Genomic DNA, 15,665 nt, shown 5'->3' with positions numbered 1-15,665 from the left:
ATGACCTTGGAAAATAGAAATCAAATGATCCGTAACATTTTTTCCCTATTACCCCACCTCAAATCATGAGAATTTCAGCTGCTCTTCAGCTAGAAGTCTAGACTTTGTTTCCTGAAAGAAAAACCAAAAAACATGAGAGAGAATGATATGATAAAGATTCACATTGAGGGAAGAAGATAAAATAAGTGTCGTGGTTTTTAACATTTAGGTTTACCAACTGCAGAACCCAGCCTTAAGGCTCTTAAGAATTTTGGCTCCGAGTCTTCTCAACGTGGACATCAAAAATACCCAGCAGGCCCTGGTCTCACCTGTGACACTTGGGCAACCCTGTGCTTTTAAGCCATTAAAACATCCACTGAAGAGCTGGATGCAGAATTGTGGCAACAGCTCACTGCCTACCAACTGTACCAAGAAAGATTTCTGAAGCACCATAACATATCAAGAGGTAAACACCCTTCAGAATCCTCCTTTCACTTCCCAAGCCAAATGATCCCAATGCCTTTTACCCCTAAATGGCTAAATTCATAGGGATAGATGAAAGAAATTTCCTTAAAAAACACACCATAGTTGTGCAGATCTATTTTAAGAAAGAGGTAAGCTGTATATTACAAAACCAAATCAACTTTTTAGGCTTTTCTGTATTATTTTTATCCCTGGTTGCTCACTGACACTTTTCCCAGAAGTTTCATGGGTATCATGATCTAATGCACCAGTAGAAACAATTCTGCATCTTTATCACTTCCGAAGAATCATTAAGTCAGAAGTCTGGAGAAACAGTCCCCAAAGATAATATTTAAAAAATAGGTGGTGGCTCTTAGCTGTTCAGCAACTTACAGATTTATTTATGGAAGCCCATACTGAGTTACTGAAGTTGAAAATACATCCAAAAAGCAAGCATCTGGTTTCCATCTGACCTCCTGGGAACCAGGAAATGGCTTTAACTGAAAATAAAATATTGGGGTGCAAAAGAGCAAGATCTCAGGGCAGAAGGGATGCATGCAAAAAGAATTTCCCAAGGGAGGGGAAACAACAACATAAAGCCCTAAACTAAAACAACAACAAAAAAAAACCCCTCAGCCCACTATCAAGAGGCTAAAATCACAGGTTACAAAAAACAAACCCCATATTTTTGGGCCATATCTAATATAAAAAAATGCCAAAACATGCCAAAATTAGAATATTATTTCATAATTTAAGAAAATAGAACCTTCATACTAAACAGTGAGACTTGTTTACAGGAGTAATTTTAAAGACATATACCTGGAAATGCTTCCCAACACATGTGAGTTATTAGGCACCTACTACACCTATTTTATCTATTTGTATTTAAGCAATATCCAAGCAAGGTGGACTTGCAATTGTGACAGCTGCAGGTCTTTAAGGAGCAGAGAACAATTCAGTATTTAAAAAACCAAGCTGTAACATTGCCTTACATGGGAAAAAAAAGGGAGATTTTATTCTCCCTTCAAATATTTTGCAAACCTTCTTTAAAAGTTACAAAACATCTAAACTGGTTTTCCACAAAAGGTACATACACATCTGCCTCCATAAATATTCTGCTTACAACCTGTAAGTACAGTTTTTAAAGACATTGCTTTCAATATCCCTTCCAAACTCCCAGTAAAGCAGTTACTTGCCCCTTATTTTGTGTCTCTTATTTTTTCCAGTTTGTACGTAAAGAATAGAGGAAGTCAAGTGAAAGCCTGACCAGAGCTACAAAAGCTTATCAAGTTAAAATATTTATAATAAGGAAGCTGATCATGAAGAATTGCCTCTTTTTGTTTTGCCATGTAGACATATGAAGTTTCTTTCATATCTTTTAAAAGCTGTTGCCATGCGCTGGCCACTGTGCCAACTGGGATGCTGGAGCCTATCAACCTCAAATGGGACCCACTCAGGTTCAACAGCTTACTAATCCCTAGGATGCACCACTGCTTTCCTACCAACTACCAACTCTTATCCTCACAACACACACACAAAATCCTAAAAAGCCACAGCAAGACCGTTTCTTTTTCAAATAACTACTGATTGTTTTGGTTAATCCGTCCCCAGCAAACAGCAAAGCCAGCCACTTCTCTTGACATGCCGTGAGGTTGATGGCATACCCAGTATTTTTAACCCATATTATCTTCACATTATACTTGTCTATATTAATTTTCTACATATTCCACATGAGTATGTGGCAAATTATAACTGATAAAGATTAAAACAGGCATCCGCAGATGGCTGCACAGTACTTCTACAATTTGTCATGAATAAAGGTTACCCTGTGCTACCACTAAACATGTACCAGATTGAACTTACAAACTACATTCTGGTTCCCCTGACTGATTAAACTGAGTTCTTTTACATCTTTCATAAAAAGCCACATGGACATGCTCACAGTGCAAAAGCCATTAGCTCAAGCCATAAGGCCCTTCCAATATTCTTGGACCTCTAGGTAACACCACTAACCAACTGATCATTGTATTCCCTTAAAGCAGCATCAAATTGGGCAGTGTCTAAGAATATATGTATTCTTTCAAGACTAACTTCAACATTCTTACATTGTAGCTCAAACTATCAGTAGTCCATGAGGAAATAGATAAAAGCTCAGAAAAGTGTAAAAATCCCTAAAGATCATTAAAAGCAGTGAAACCCATATAAGATATGCCTTAGATTTTCATACCTATGGCATCAACTCATAATTTGAAGGCCAACACTGTTTCACATTGACAGCATCTCTCATCTTGCATGTGAACAATAACAGCCAAATATTTTAGCTTGGATTTGTTTTGGGAGAAGAGGCAGGAACAGAAGAACATAATTAAGGAGGTCCCTCAATATTAAAATGGCTTATCTTGCCACCCTGTTTATACTCTCAAGTCATCCTTCCCATGGGCAGCCAGCCTCTGCAATTGGCATGAGCCAGTCTGACTCCAAGAAGCACTTTCTTCCAGGCTATAAAGAACAAATAAACAATCAAAGCAAACCTCCTGCTCAAGAGCAATCTGCACAAGGAAGTTTTCACAGGCAGAGGAGCCAGGAGAGCACTGTCCACAGCTTTGGTTTCATGGGATCCAGACAGAATTCGAAACAGCTGAGACAATGGGACTGCAGACTGGCAGAGCTGCAAGAGAGGACATCTGTCCCACCCCCAGATGCTATTTCTTTGATCTCTGCTAGTCTGATCCTGACTTAGCCCTCAGCTGTCAGGTAGCAGACGCTGGTGAGTCAGATGCTGCACTGGGCAGGAAGGGTGAGAACAGGAAGGGACCAGGCTAACTCATGATTAATTCTATTTTCAAGCCATTCATCCCTGCACTCAACCAGAAGCAGTCTCAGACAAGTTATTGCCTGACTGAGACACACCTGCTATTCCTTTCCTGTATCTGATATTAACCCTGCCCATCAATCTGTGGTGACAGGAGAAAGTGGGCCAAATCCCCACACTCCCAGCTGCCTGCTGGAGTGATTCAGTGGGCTCCTGGAAAGTGCATTTCTAAACGACCTGCTTGCCTCGTCAGGAGACAGAAGAGCAAATGACACACTAGATACTATGCATATATGATCTGGTATAATACCTTTTTCATCAAGAAACTTTTAATGCCACCTTTCAAGTTTCACTCAAGAAGATGCCCTAGGCATGAACCGCACCACAAGATGATCCTTTCCTCACAGACTAAACAAAGGGAATCCCTTATTAAGGCTAGCTAAGTATCAAAGGACAGAAGGACAACAGGAAAAACAAGAATCAACAAGTAGGGCTGAACTGTAGCCTCTTACAGAAAACAGCACTCACATAACTGTTCAACTACACATCACTTAGGACTGGGAACAAGCACCACCACCCTGGAGAGCTGGGTGTTTGTCAGACCTACAACCATGTTACCTCTTTAACTCTTGTACCAATGAAGTCTCAGAAAGAGGCAGCCCTTTCGTTAAAGGCACAATTATTTACCAGGAAATACAGTAACTGGTGAAGAAACACTGTTATAGTCAACCAATACTCATTGAGGAACTTTGCACTGCTGAAGGCAGGCACAAACAGCAATCACAGGGTGCAAGTGCTGTTGTTTCCTTTGATAACAAGAAAAGATGGTTCTCATTATGTGATGGCTTCAGAGGCCATTCCTCCTCCAGGATGCTCACTCACTTCATTAAGTAAAAATAGCAGTCTTCGAATAAAAGCCAATAGTTAGCTCTGAGAGACTCTTGAGAGCTTGAAGGAATTTCTTGCTTGCACTGCTGCTCTTCCTGCTTCAGTTCCAGTAACCCACACATGAGCATCCTGCCCTTCTTCCAACCCCTCCCAAAACATAATCCTGGGCTAACAGAAGTATGCTGATATTCAATAAACTGTAAGTTTCAGGAATGAGGCTGGACCAGGCTGTAACTGCTATAGTAGACACCGTAATTAGCAAAGGAAGGCTGTTACTTTGTGAAACAGTAGTATTGCTTTGGAAAACATCTCTTTATGACTCTTAAACAGCAGTGTTCTAATCCATGTAACTCAGGGGTTAACTGTCCAAATCCATCATTCTGTTTGCCAGTAAAAGAGACTATGAACCACTTGACCAAAAAAAGAAGTACCCCCAGTCAGTCAGGGGAAGGGGAGGGCAAAAGATAAGATCTGTTTTTAATTAAATAAGTGTTAACAAAACTGAAGCTCAAAAGGAAGAGGAACTAGACTGCATTGACAGAAGGTTGGAAAAGAGATTTTGACTCACATGTTTTCTAAAATGAAATAAATCAAGACACATTTCAAGCTACAGAAGCATATCCTTCAATTGTGAGCATTTAACTCCATGCACTTCGCCAAATCACTTACATAGTTTTATCCTCCAAACAACTGTTAAAAAGACTATTAATTCCCTTTCTTTTTTTTTTTAAACAGGTATCTTACCTTTGCAGAGTCATGTTCAAATTGCCTGTACATGCCTTGATCTTGTTTTGTGCTTCTAGATGAGTCATCCCGTCTGTGCTTATCCCATCAATGGTGAGAACTACATCACCTATCCCCACGTGCGCTCGGGCTGCCTTGCCACCATCATTAAGCTGAAATATCACAAGAACAGTAAATGAGAACGTAGGATAGTTTATGTCTGTGTCCTCTGAACACAGGACCACAGTATCTTATTCACAGTACTGTTTCATGGGGGGGGGGGGGGGAGTTCTCTTTTCTCCTTTGTGAGTATGTCCCTGTGACAGTTGCTGCACTATCTGTCTTTCCAGTGACACAACAGACATTGGCACTTGAATGACAGGAAAAGTACTGCACAGTATTGCCTGTTTTTCAAAATCAGCCACTACTTCTACTGGAAGATGTGTACAGTCACCAAAAGACGCAAGCAGAAATAGGAACACACAGTTTCCTGGATGCCAAGTTCCAGCCTCTGATCTCTTCATATATGAAACTTTGATCACAAGAGGAGAGATGAAGACTTTCCCCATTCTATATTTTCCGTATAAACAACTCCTTGAAATTTCATCTGTCAATGACTGGTTATGTGCACAGATGACTTTACTAATAGTGAAGCTGACTTTTCCCCAGCAGCAACTATATAGGAAGTCAGAAGTTCAACATCACACAGACCTGTTACTTAGTTTTGCCTTTCTCTCAGTAGGTTTATTGCCCCAGTGACCCTTAGTATATTCACACCAGAATAAGAAAGGCTTGTGGAGCAATCTACCTCTTTGATTAAAGTCACTGCCAAACTTCAGTTTAACTGCCTATGGACATGAACAAAATGATCTTGCAACAAAAACCTTTGTAAAAGTTCACATTATTGACCCAAATTGAACAAAAAAAAGTAATCTTTTAATTTTATGCCACTGAACTTCAACTAGCTTCATCCCAAAGAACTGAAATAGAGCAGAAATAAAGCAACATATGGTAAGATCTATGAACTGATTTATATCCTTGGTCCTCAATCTGCATTTTATAGGTGGCTGCTAAGAGCAGTCCTGAATGGTGCAAATTCCCTCTTTGTTTCCAGATGTATTTCCTGTGTTACAGCAGAAAAGCCATAGCTGCCTGTGCTGTGCATGCAAAACTTCACAACTCTTTCCTTTGCCTGCAAACATGAGTGTGTTCCTTGAAGAAATTGCTATGGTTTTAGGGAGGTGTAGCAAACAGCAGAATTACTTCATCTTTATTTCCAAAAGTGGAGCTCTCCTTGGGCCACAATTGCACTCTAGCAAGTGACTTCTCAAAGGGAGGCAGAAGGAAGACTTTTATCTCTTTGTCTTGCTAAATTCGTAAGAATTACAACTTGTATAGTGCACCCTTTTATAACAGGCTGCAACAACAAAACCAAAATTCCTCCAAAATTTGGTGTTCATACCCAAATTCCGAGCAAAGAGACCCAGCTGCTATAAAACACAGATCAGGAAACCCACAGGCATATAGAAAGCTATGACCAACATAGCTATTTATAGGGAAGCTCCTCAAACCTTTGCATGGGGGGGAAACCTGCCATAAACAGATCCCTAAACCGACACATTACAGCATGCTGACATTTGTCAGCAAGGTCTGGAAAAGGAAAAGGAACGTAAGGGTGCTAAAAGCCAAAGGTCAAATGGATCACTGTGCTTTGTGACTGGACTCCCCAAGTGAATAAATTTCACCTTTCTCTGAATGTATGTAAATATGCATGATGCTCACATGCAATCTACACATTCAGCAGTAAGACTTTAAAACCAGCCTTCAGGGTAACTATTTTCATGGAGGGATGGGTTTACCATCCACAGAAGTGTAAAATAAAACAAACTGATAAATTAAAAATGAACAAACAACCCATCCACAATTGTCATTTGTTTTTTTTCCTCAATTCTGGTGGCCAACACACAACTTACAACTAACTGCCTGACTTTCAAGAGGTCAGCCTTAAACTGTTGCCTACTGGGAATGAAGGTTTTTGCAAGCACACATGGCAGGCAGCTATAAGATCATTTTAGCAAAACCCCAGGCTGAAAATCCCATAGAACTATGTCCAGAAAGCGCACCCTAGAGATGAGGGAAAGAGCAGACAGGTCCTGAGAAGCATGACAAGGCCCTGGCTGCATCCATGAGACCTGCTGTGTAGGCAGGGGATTGAATCTGCCTGGTAGGCGAGGCTGTCACAGACCCATCTGAATAAATTACTGGACAAGGGTGTGAAGAGGGATGCCATAGCAGTAATCTACTTTTCTAGATACAGTGGATAAGACTTCTAAGTAACACCTACTGATTTTGAACAAGAGGTCTGACTAACCAAGAGAGGTGAACTTGATAGTTCTAGGAAATCTCAGCCAAAGCACAAGTCTTCCCTGAGAGTACCAGTCATCATCCTTAGCTTGTGAAGCACCTATAATGAAGTGGACTGAAGGTACAAGGGCAGAGTTTCACCAGATGCAAGAGGAAAATAATCACAAGAACAGGTATATAAAAATAAGCAAGTATCTACAATTCATAAAGCAGGAAGAATTAGAACATTTGAAATTATTAAGGATCTTTTCCAGACTGCAGATATATGTAGTCTGGAAGTCTCAGTTTTGACACTTTCTAGATTCTGCAAATGTGCATTACCATTACAATAAATAGGTTCATATATGTACCAGGAATTACATAAGCAAAACTGCATACATATTTCAAATTGATTCAACCAAAGCTAAAAGAAAGCTTCCCCATATTCCTTGTCACAATGGAATCTCCATTTATCTTTCTTTTCCCCTTCTAGATTTTGAAAAATTCCATAGATGCAGGAGATACAAAAATACATATGTGCTAAGCTATACAAGAAATTTTTAAATGGCATTTATAAATCCTTACTATTTTGTACTGATTCCCCCTCCCCTCCCCCAGCCCCCTATGAGCAATTTTGTTCTTAAACTGCAAATTTAACCTTAGCTTAATGAAATTATCTGGCATCAGTCACCACTGAACTACAGTATTTCCTATGCTTAAATACCAAAAAACTAGTAAACCAATTAGGCAAAAGAAACAACCTTTAACACTTAATTAATTACAAATAGGAAAAAAGCATAGCCTTAAAAATACACCTTTATTGAATGCATACGTGCAAATAAATGTATTCAATGCAACAAGTCATATGCACAGAAGAATACAGCATTAAAATTACACAACTGGCTACCTACGAATCAAACTAACTTCTCAGCACCACAAAGATTCTTCAGATCTTTGATGGATCTATCTTAATTCTGTATTTACAGCATGAGGCAAGTTTTAAAAATCAAGCATGAATTACAGCTGCTAAAGAAGGGGACTTTGTTTTGATGTTACACAGCAGACTTCAAAGCTACAAAATTGCCAAACCAGAGACATTTCCTCCTACTCAATTCCATGTCTCTGTAACTCTGGGAAGCTCATTTGGAGGCAGAGGGGTAGTCAAGCAAGACAGATTTCACTATCAAGCACCTGCTGAGGCCAATCACTCCCACAGCCTCCAGAAGCAAACCTCATTTCAGCCCCATCAGCTTCATGGCTGAAAGCCAAAAGCCAGCCTATGCCATCCAGAGATGCGCAGGACACTTCCTAATGAACATAAGTAAAATCACCCATCTAATCTCACTTTTCAGTTTTGACACCCACCCCCCCCAAAAAATTACTTTTTTGTTGGTCTTGTTTTAAACATCAGAATTCCAAACCTGCAAATATTGCCCTAAAGAACATTTTTAATGAAGACAATCAAAAATAAAGCAGCTCTTGATCCAGGATGAACTTTAAAAGCAATGGTATAAAAAGTAATCTCAGCATAGATTACTATAAGCAATCTATGCCTCAGGTTTTTAAAAGCAAACAACCCAAGGCATACTGGTATACAACTGTTTTCTTGAGATAAGTTTTAGACTGCTTTAATTTTGGAAGATCCTTTCCAGGAAAATCGCATGTGTGCACATACATGTGCATCTATCTCTAAATCAATGTAATTCGCAGCTTAATTAATTTCTAATTAACACATAACAGTCTATTTCTACTCTCATTACAAGCAAAGAAAACTTGACAAGCATCTCTTCTTTGAACTGTCATTATTTAGCTTTTATGCAGTAATAAATGAAATACTTAAATTGCAGTTACTCATAGAACAAAGGCCTATTTGGCAAGAGATGGAAGCTGTCTTTTATCTTTTCCACAATGCCTGCCTTGAATCAATCCTAGCTGCAAACAGGTCATGCGACAGTGCATCACAATTACTTTCCCAAAGAAAGTATTTCATAGCCTCACAGTAAATAATGTTCTCCGCATCACACAAACATCCTTCAATGTCATCTACAACTTTCTCTGGGAACATAATTCATTGCTCCCAATTTAAAACTCCCTGGGCTACCTGACATCCCTCCAGCTTGAATTTTATCCCTTGAGCACTTACAATACTGGGCTGGGTATAGCAATTCAGTTTAAAAACATGCATAATCGAAGCAGAAGTCAACCAGACAATGATCTTTGTATCATTACCACTATTGCTCCTCTTTCAGCACTATCCTCCCCTATAACAAAGTGTTTTAAATAAGTACACAACATATCCATGTACAGAAAGACCATTACAAGAGAACTTTGCAGAATCACAAAATAAGCAATCAGACAACCTGTTTTATCAAATAACCCTCTGCTCTTTCACACAGACTTTCAAACCACAAGAGCTTTATCTCCCTGCTATAATGCACTTTATGCTAATATTGACACTCATTAACTGTTACTACCTTGTTTGTATCCCTAGCCTCATTTCACCTGACCAAAGTACCACCTTGCACAATAGCCAGTATTTTAATGGCATGCTCTCAAATGTACTTAGAGCTCAAATTACACTAAAAAGTACCTCTTTGGGGAAACACTGCAAGAGAAGAGAGCAAGATCTTAATGCCCTTTCCAACCCTAACCGTTCTATGATTCTATAGGAAGTCCTTACTGTATTTCTGGAGAACAGACGCTTACTCCAAAATGGTATGGGGAGGGCATGCTTATATTCTGTAGCTGCACCAGCTCCCTCACATGAATTGTGCACATCTGACCCGACTCCTTCTGGATAGGTGGCCCCAGCACCATGCAACTCACAGGAGCAGCAGCACTGGGTACTGGGATCTGACACCTGAACACCATGAGCACAAATACGGTACTGTTGTGCCCCAGCACACTTTAATGGGGTGGCTAGACAAAACCCTTCCTCACCACCTTCCCTGCTGGGAAAGAAGCAAAAGCCCAGCTTATGCTCCAGACTCCTAACAGGTTTGAGACACTTAGGGTCCAGTTTACTGCTTCTGCACCGGGGGGCAGAAGCCATGGGAGCACCTGCTCTTTGTAGCAAATAAGCTTCCTCTGCACTCAATGGAAACTAAGAGCTGTATCATATTCCTCACAGCCTTTACTACAGCAATATTGTTCACATAGCCAACAGATTAGACCACCAGCCTCGATACTTGCTTCCAAATCAAGAATGTACATACCAATTTTAAAGTCCAGATCAAATTTATACAGCTGAGCTATAAGAATGTTAATGCAGGGTTTGCAGTGGAAACCACTGACACAACCAGCTATAAAAGGGGTTATGAGGCAGTCCTACAAATAAGCTAAAGATTTTCCCCAAATCAAGCAGGGATCAAAATTAGATTAAGTTTCATTTCCCTCCTTTTACTCTCCATAACTTTGAAGGTGCTTCCTGACTGATTTATACAGCTGTAACCTAAAGTGTGCACAGCATGCCAATAACCATTAAAGACAATGTGTAAGGGAAAAAAAAAACAAGGCAAAGTACCAACCCTACTTCTTGGTCTGGCTGTGGTCCCAAGAGCAGATACAACTCCAGTCCTGGCAAGAGGGCTCCTCAGCAAGAGGGCTACCCATGCCTCCTGGCCTTTCCTCCCAGGTTCTCCCACTTTGCGTCATCTCTTCCCTCCATGCACAGCAGCTCGCTTGCTGCTGTGCGGTAGTGGGTTGGCTGATGAAGACCTAAACCAATGCTTTGACTAATCATAGCCCACGGATAAGCATGAGAAAAATCCCACAAGCATTTAGCAAAGAACCCACAAAACCATCTCTCACATTTCATTCTCAGGTCTGCTACTCATCCTCAGCAGTAACCCTGACAACAACATAGATTTTAACATGGTTGAGCTGCATATGCCTGTAGCCCCACCTTCAGAAATTACGTCAAAACAAAAACAACACGAAGTTTGAAGTCTTAGATGAGCACGGCTGTGGGTTCACATTTTAGGGAAAAGACAATTAGTTTCAACCCCCTTTTTTCTTCTTAAAAGTTTCTCTTACTGTATTTCAACCTTTAATATTTAGCTAATGCCCTCCACATAAAACATACAACTTAAATTTCTTTCACACTTCAAACTGTGACACACACATCACTCACTTCATCCTTTCGTGTACCAAACATGGAGCTTTGGCTGCTAAAACCAGGAAAGGCACCACATAGCATAAATCACTCTGACACACAATTGGCTTGATGAAGAAAAAGATTCAAAAATACAAATTAAGCTTACACAATAGGGTAACTGCACAATGTCCAGCCCTTTTGGAAATGTGCTCCTTTATTTTTCAATCAACTAGCAGTAAACAAATCACTTTGAATGGCAGCGGAGTAAAGCCGAAGCAGCAGCCCTCAGCTTCCCTCACTTGGCCCAGAACAGGCTGTTAGTAAGTAAAAACAGTTTCCACATGCTGATGCCAAAAGGCTTATTAACTTGTGCCATCTCTCACTTGTCATGGCTTGACTGATCATGGTTGCCTTGCAGCTCTGCTCTTCTATGAGCAGGTTTTGTCTTTGCTACCTCTCCCCATTCCCTTACAACTGCTGCAGGATGTAAGGAAGCAGAAACAACTTCACAGAAGATGCCATCAGCTTTTATTTTTCACAGAACACCACCACCTCATCATTACTGCAAGTTCAGTAACAGTTCCTAGAAAGGATGACCCCAGCTTTTGAACTTGGCAGTGTGAAAGGGAAACAGTTAACTATACATATAGCAATAAATTCTGATACAATTAATGCATTTTACATATCTTAAACATTTTATTCAGGTGCTGACAGACAAGTTTAAATGTCAAAATACCCACTGGGTTTACAGGATTATTAAAATGAGTCAAAATTCATTCTCACCTCGCACAAGGCATAAAGAAACTACTCTTTGCAAGTGTAGCTCTATTGGCATCTAACAAGACTAAGCATCTCGTCTTGTTTTTCCAAGCCACTTGAAGCATTGAAAAGAAAAAAAAGAGGTGAAAATATTGCCACTGTGATGGAATGGGCAATACTTCCTGAATAACAGAAGACAACTAACATTCTGTTTTGGAGAAGAAATAATGTCACAATGTCAAAAAGGAAGTTGACAAAAGGACTAAGGCAAAATAATTTTGACATTGTGGCTATAACTGGATCTGCAAGAAGAACATGGGCAATTCCAAAAAATACATGCTTTCCAAACACTGAAGGGATGGAAAATGATTTACAGCCAAGTGCCAGAATGTCTGCAGATATTTAAGACCCTAAATTAGTAGCTTTTACTAAGCCTTCCCTGAAGGCGCTCAGTTGTGTTCTCATGCTGCCAGCCTGCCTTAGAACCCTATTTATTTTAACTGTCCTCTCTCTGAAGATTATTCTTCTGTTCAGAGTGTTTACACAATTAATCCAGGTTTCTCCCTAGGAAACTATATGCCAGTGGGTAAAAATTACTGCCTACTTAATTTCTCAGAGAGACAGAAAGAGGAAATTGAAAATGTAGCTAGAAACACAACACAGACTTTGTGTGACTGCTTAAAGCTTTTGGGAGCTGCAAGTCTCTCCTCCAGTCCTAGGGTTGGGTTTTTCTGGATGGCCAACACAAATTAACTGCACAACCAAAGCACAAAATTACTTGGGACTGCTGACTTGGCATTGCCTTAGGAGCAGAGTGATTTGCGTCAGAACAGAAGTTTCAAGTGCCTGCCTCATTTGGAATAAACAGTTTGGAAAAAGTTAGTTGGTTAAGTTTTATTGCTGAAGCCTCCTGAACAAACCTAAACCAAAGCAGAGTTAGTTTCCTTTAATGGAGCTTAAGTGTGAATGGGCACAAAAGAGGCTCAGCTTCTTCCAAATCGGAAATTAATTTCCATACTGAAAGGCCATAAAGATGAAGAATTCCGCAGAGTATATAATGGTGTACTTCCTCCCTTCCCATGAAGGGTTATTTTTTATTCATTTACAGATGATAAAATTAGTTCAACTAACTGAACATCCATCTCCTTAATAACCTTAGTAGCCCAACATATGTAATTTTGTTTTCATGGTCTATGATTTAGTCCCTCTTAATGGGATATACCTTTCCCACATCAAACATGATGAAATCACTCTGTTTCCCAGAGCATTCAATTTAGGAATACAAACAGAGTGCTATTCTATACTGTGTAATTTAAAGGTATTCCACTTGGGGGGGGGGGGGGGGGGGGGGGGGGGGGGGGGGGGGGGGGGGGGGGGGGGGGGGGATTGGAGTCCCTCTCACAGGAAAAGAGTCTCATATATGACAGCACTGAGAAGGAAATTCAACTAATGAAGCAATCCCACATATGAAAGCAAAGCCAAAAGAGAGTTATGTGGGGAACTGTGAACCAGAAACTCACCTAACAGAAACTAACAGCCAGTGGCAAGAAAACGCTACTACGAATTGAATCCCCAAAGGTACACCAGCTGCTCTTTCACTTTCTCCTATCCAGAAACAAGCCAGGCATGTATAAACATGTAGGAAACAACATGCTTGTTTCAAAGAATTGAGATAATGATAAGCTGCAACACGTAAGAGGAAAATGGAGACAAGTTCAGGCACCGCAGGTATTGCTTATTGGCACAAGTCATCTGCCCAGGGAGCACAGCTCACCTGAATGCCATCCCAAACTGGTAATCTGCAAGAACTGCAGAAGTCCATTTTCAAGATGAAACCCAAGTGCAGCCAGGAGAGCCACCACAGACACAAAGGCTGGAGACTCAGAGCTGCACTTCTGCCAGCTCTCCTTTGAGCATTCAGTTCAACACCCAAGAAGAAAGTGAAGAAGAAAAGCATCAAGATACAGAAGCTTCTCCCACTCAACCATGCTACACCAATAGAGGGTTCACATTTTAAGTATAAAGGCACTAGTGCTTATGGCACTTTGTTGATATGGAAGAAAAAGGCAACCTTAAACATGTGAAAGACAACCCATTTCAGGAAAATAAGCATGCTCTGAAGTGCATGGAAAGTAACAATTAAACTAATTAGTATATATAATAATACACTGGTAGTGCTGAGACCTACTCTAGCTCAATGAAGCATAGTCCTCTATGTATGTACCTTTATTTAGCAACACAAACTTCTGGCACAAAGAAATAAAACAAATAGAAGATTTTAGTAAATCCAAGTGGATATATTGCCTTTTATGTGTCAAGGGAACATTACAGCAGACATTTATTTTAAGCTAGACATTTACTGGCTAAAACCCCAAAGTATGAAACACTGCAGGAAAAAATGTACAATAAAAAACACCTTCAGAAAACAAGAAACAAGTTTTAAAGGAGCTGCACATTGTTTAATAAATTCATATAGCTGTTTATAGCTAAGACAAAAATATTTATTGCAAACTAATAAACATTTAAAAAAATCAAATTTAATTTTCCATTTTTAATTTATACACACAGTTTCAGTTTATTTGACTTTAAGCATCACTTTTATATCACTTGTTTATACAGTCCCAGGTGTGGGGTTTTATATATACATTTATTTATACATGTATGTAAAACGCTAGATCTATTACTACAGATGGTGTTATACACATGCATTCTTTAAGTATTTATGTATAAATATTTATTTTACACACACACCCCCCTATATAAATTAAAAGGCATTTCTCCTCTCTCCTGGGGATCTGTGCCTTTAAGACCATATGAAGATTATCAGCTTTGTTTGAAGCTGTCCTGAGAAAATAGGAAACTATTGAGGACAAATACTCAGGCTGCAAAATGAAGACCCTCAATTTAAGTAAATTCACTTTACCATATGATTCCTAAATGCACTGCAGGCATTTAGGATTGAATATAAACCCACACAAAATTTCCTTACTAAAGCTCCAGAAAGGAAAATGATACTGTGCTTGTTTCCACTATAAATTCTGTCTAAATTTCTTACTCCTCTATTTTAACAGTCTTCTGAGTTTTGCTAGAAACCTGCAATTGCTAATCATAACTTAAAGTCTGAGTTATACTGCAGCATGTTTTTTCTTACTTGGACATACTGAGATCCGAAAGTTGTAACACAACTGAACAATGTATAAGGCTGGTTATCAACTACCTCTGAAAAAACGATGAAGAAAACTCAACCCTTCAAATTTACACCTTGCAACAGCCTATCATTGGCTCTCAGCCTACCACTACACAGTGGAAAGAGTCCAGCCATTCAAAGCCTGGACTTGCAGAAGAGTCTTGTAAAATGGAGCCTAGTAGTCATCTTAGGTCTCTGGTATCTTTTTATTTATTGTCTCTTTTTTCTCCTTCACCACCACCCCCCCCCCCCACTTTGTATGTCAAGATCTCTGAACTCTATACTACCAAAACTAAAATCAGGACATTGCAAAATTAAGACACATATACACACAAAATCCACCCTAAATATTCATTGTAAACTCTGCTTCATTTTCACATCTAAGGAAATAAAAATAATTTACAGTCTGAAAATTT

The 15,665-nt window shown here is 39.6% G+C and overlaps 1 protein-coding gene across 10 annotated transcripts in view; it reads right to left on the bottom strand.

Annotated features, from left to right (window-relative positions):
• PDLIM5 (PDZ and LIM domain 5) overlaps positions 1 to 15,665 on the bottom strand; it is a 127,324-nt gene that overhangs the window by 81,996 nt on the left and 29,663 nt on the right. For all 10 annotated transcript variants that reach the window (XM_057417985.1, XM_057417984.1, XM_057417983.1 and 7 more), the window contains exon 3: positions 4,886 to 5,037. In XM_057417985.1, the coding sequence (XP_057273968.1) occupies positions 4,886 to 5,037 (152 nt within the window). The remainder of the gene's footprint in view (positions 1 to 4,885; positions 5,038 to 15,665) is intronic.

The sequence above is a fragment of the Pezoporus wallicus genome, unplaced genomic scaffold (assembly GCF_028554395.1).
Source record: "Pezoporus wallicus isolate ANWC-B61680 ecotype Strahan unplaced genomic scaffold, APGP_CSIRO_Pwel_v1 contig_6999, whole genome shotgun sequence".
In the NCBI taxonomy this organism is placed as follows: Eukaryota; Metazoa; Chordata; class Aves; order Psittaciformes; family Psittacidae; genus Pezoporus; species Pezoporus wallicus.
This window is presented reverse-complemented; position numbering and strand designations above follow the sequence as displayed.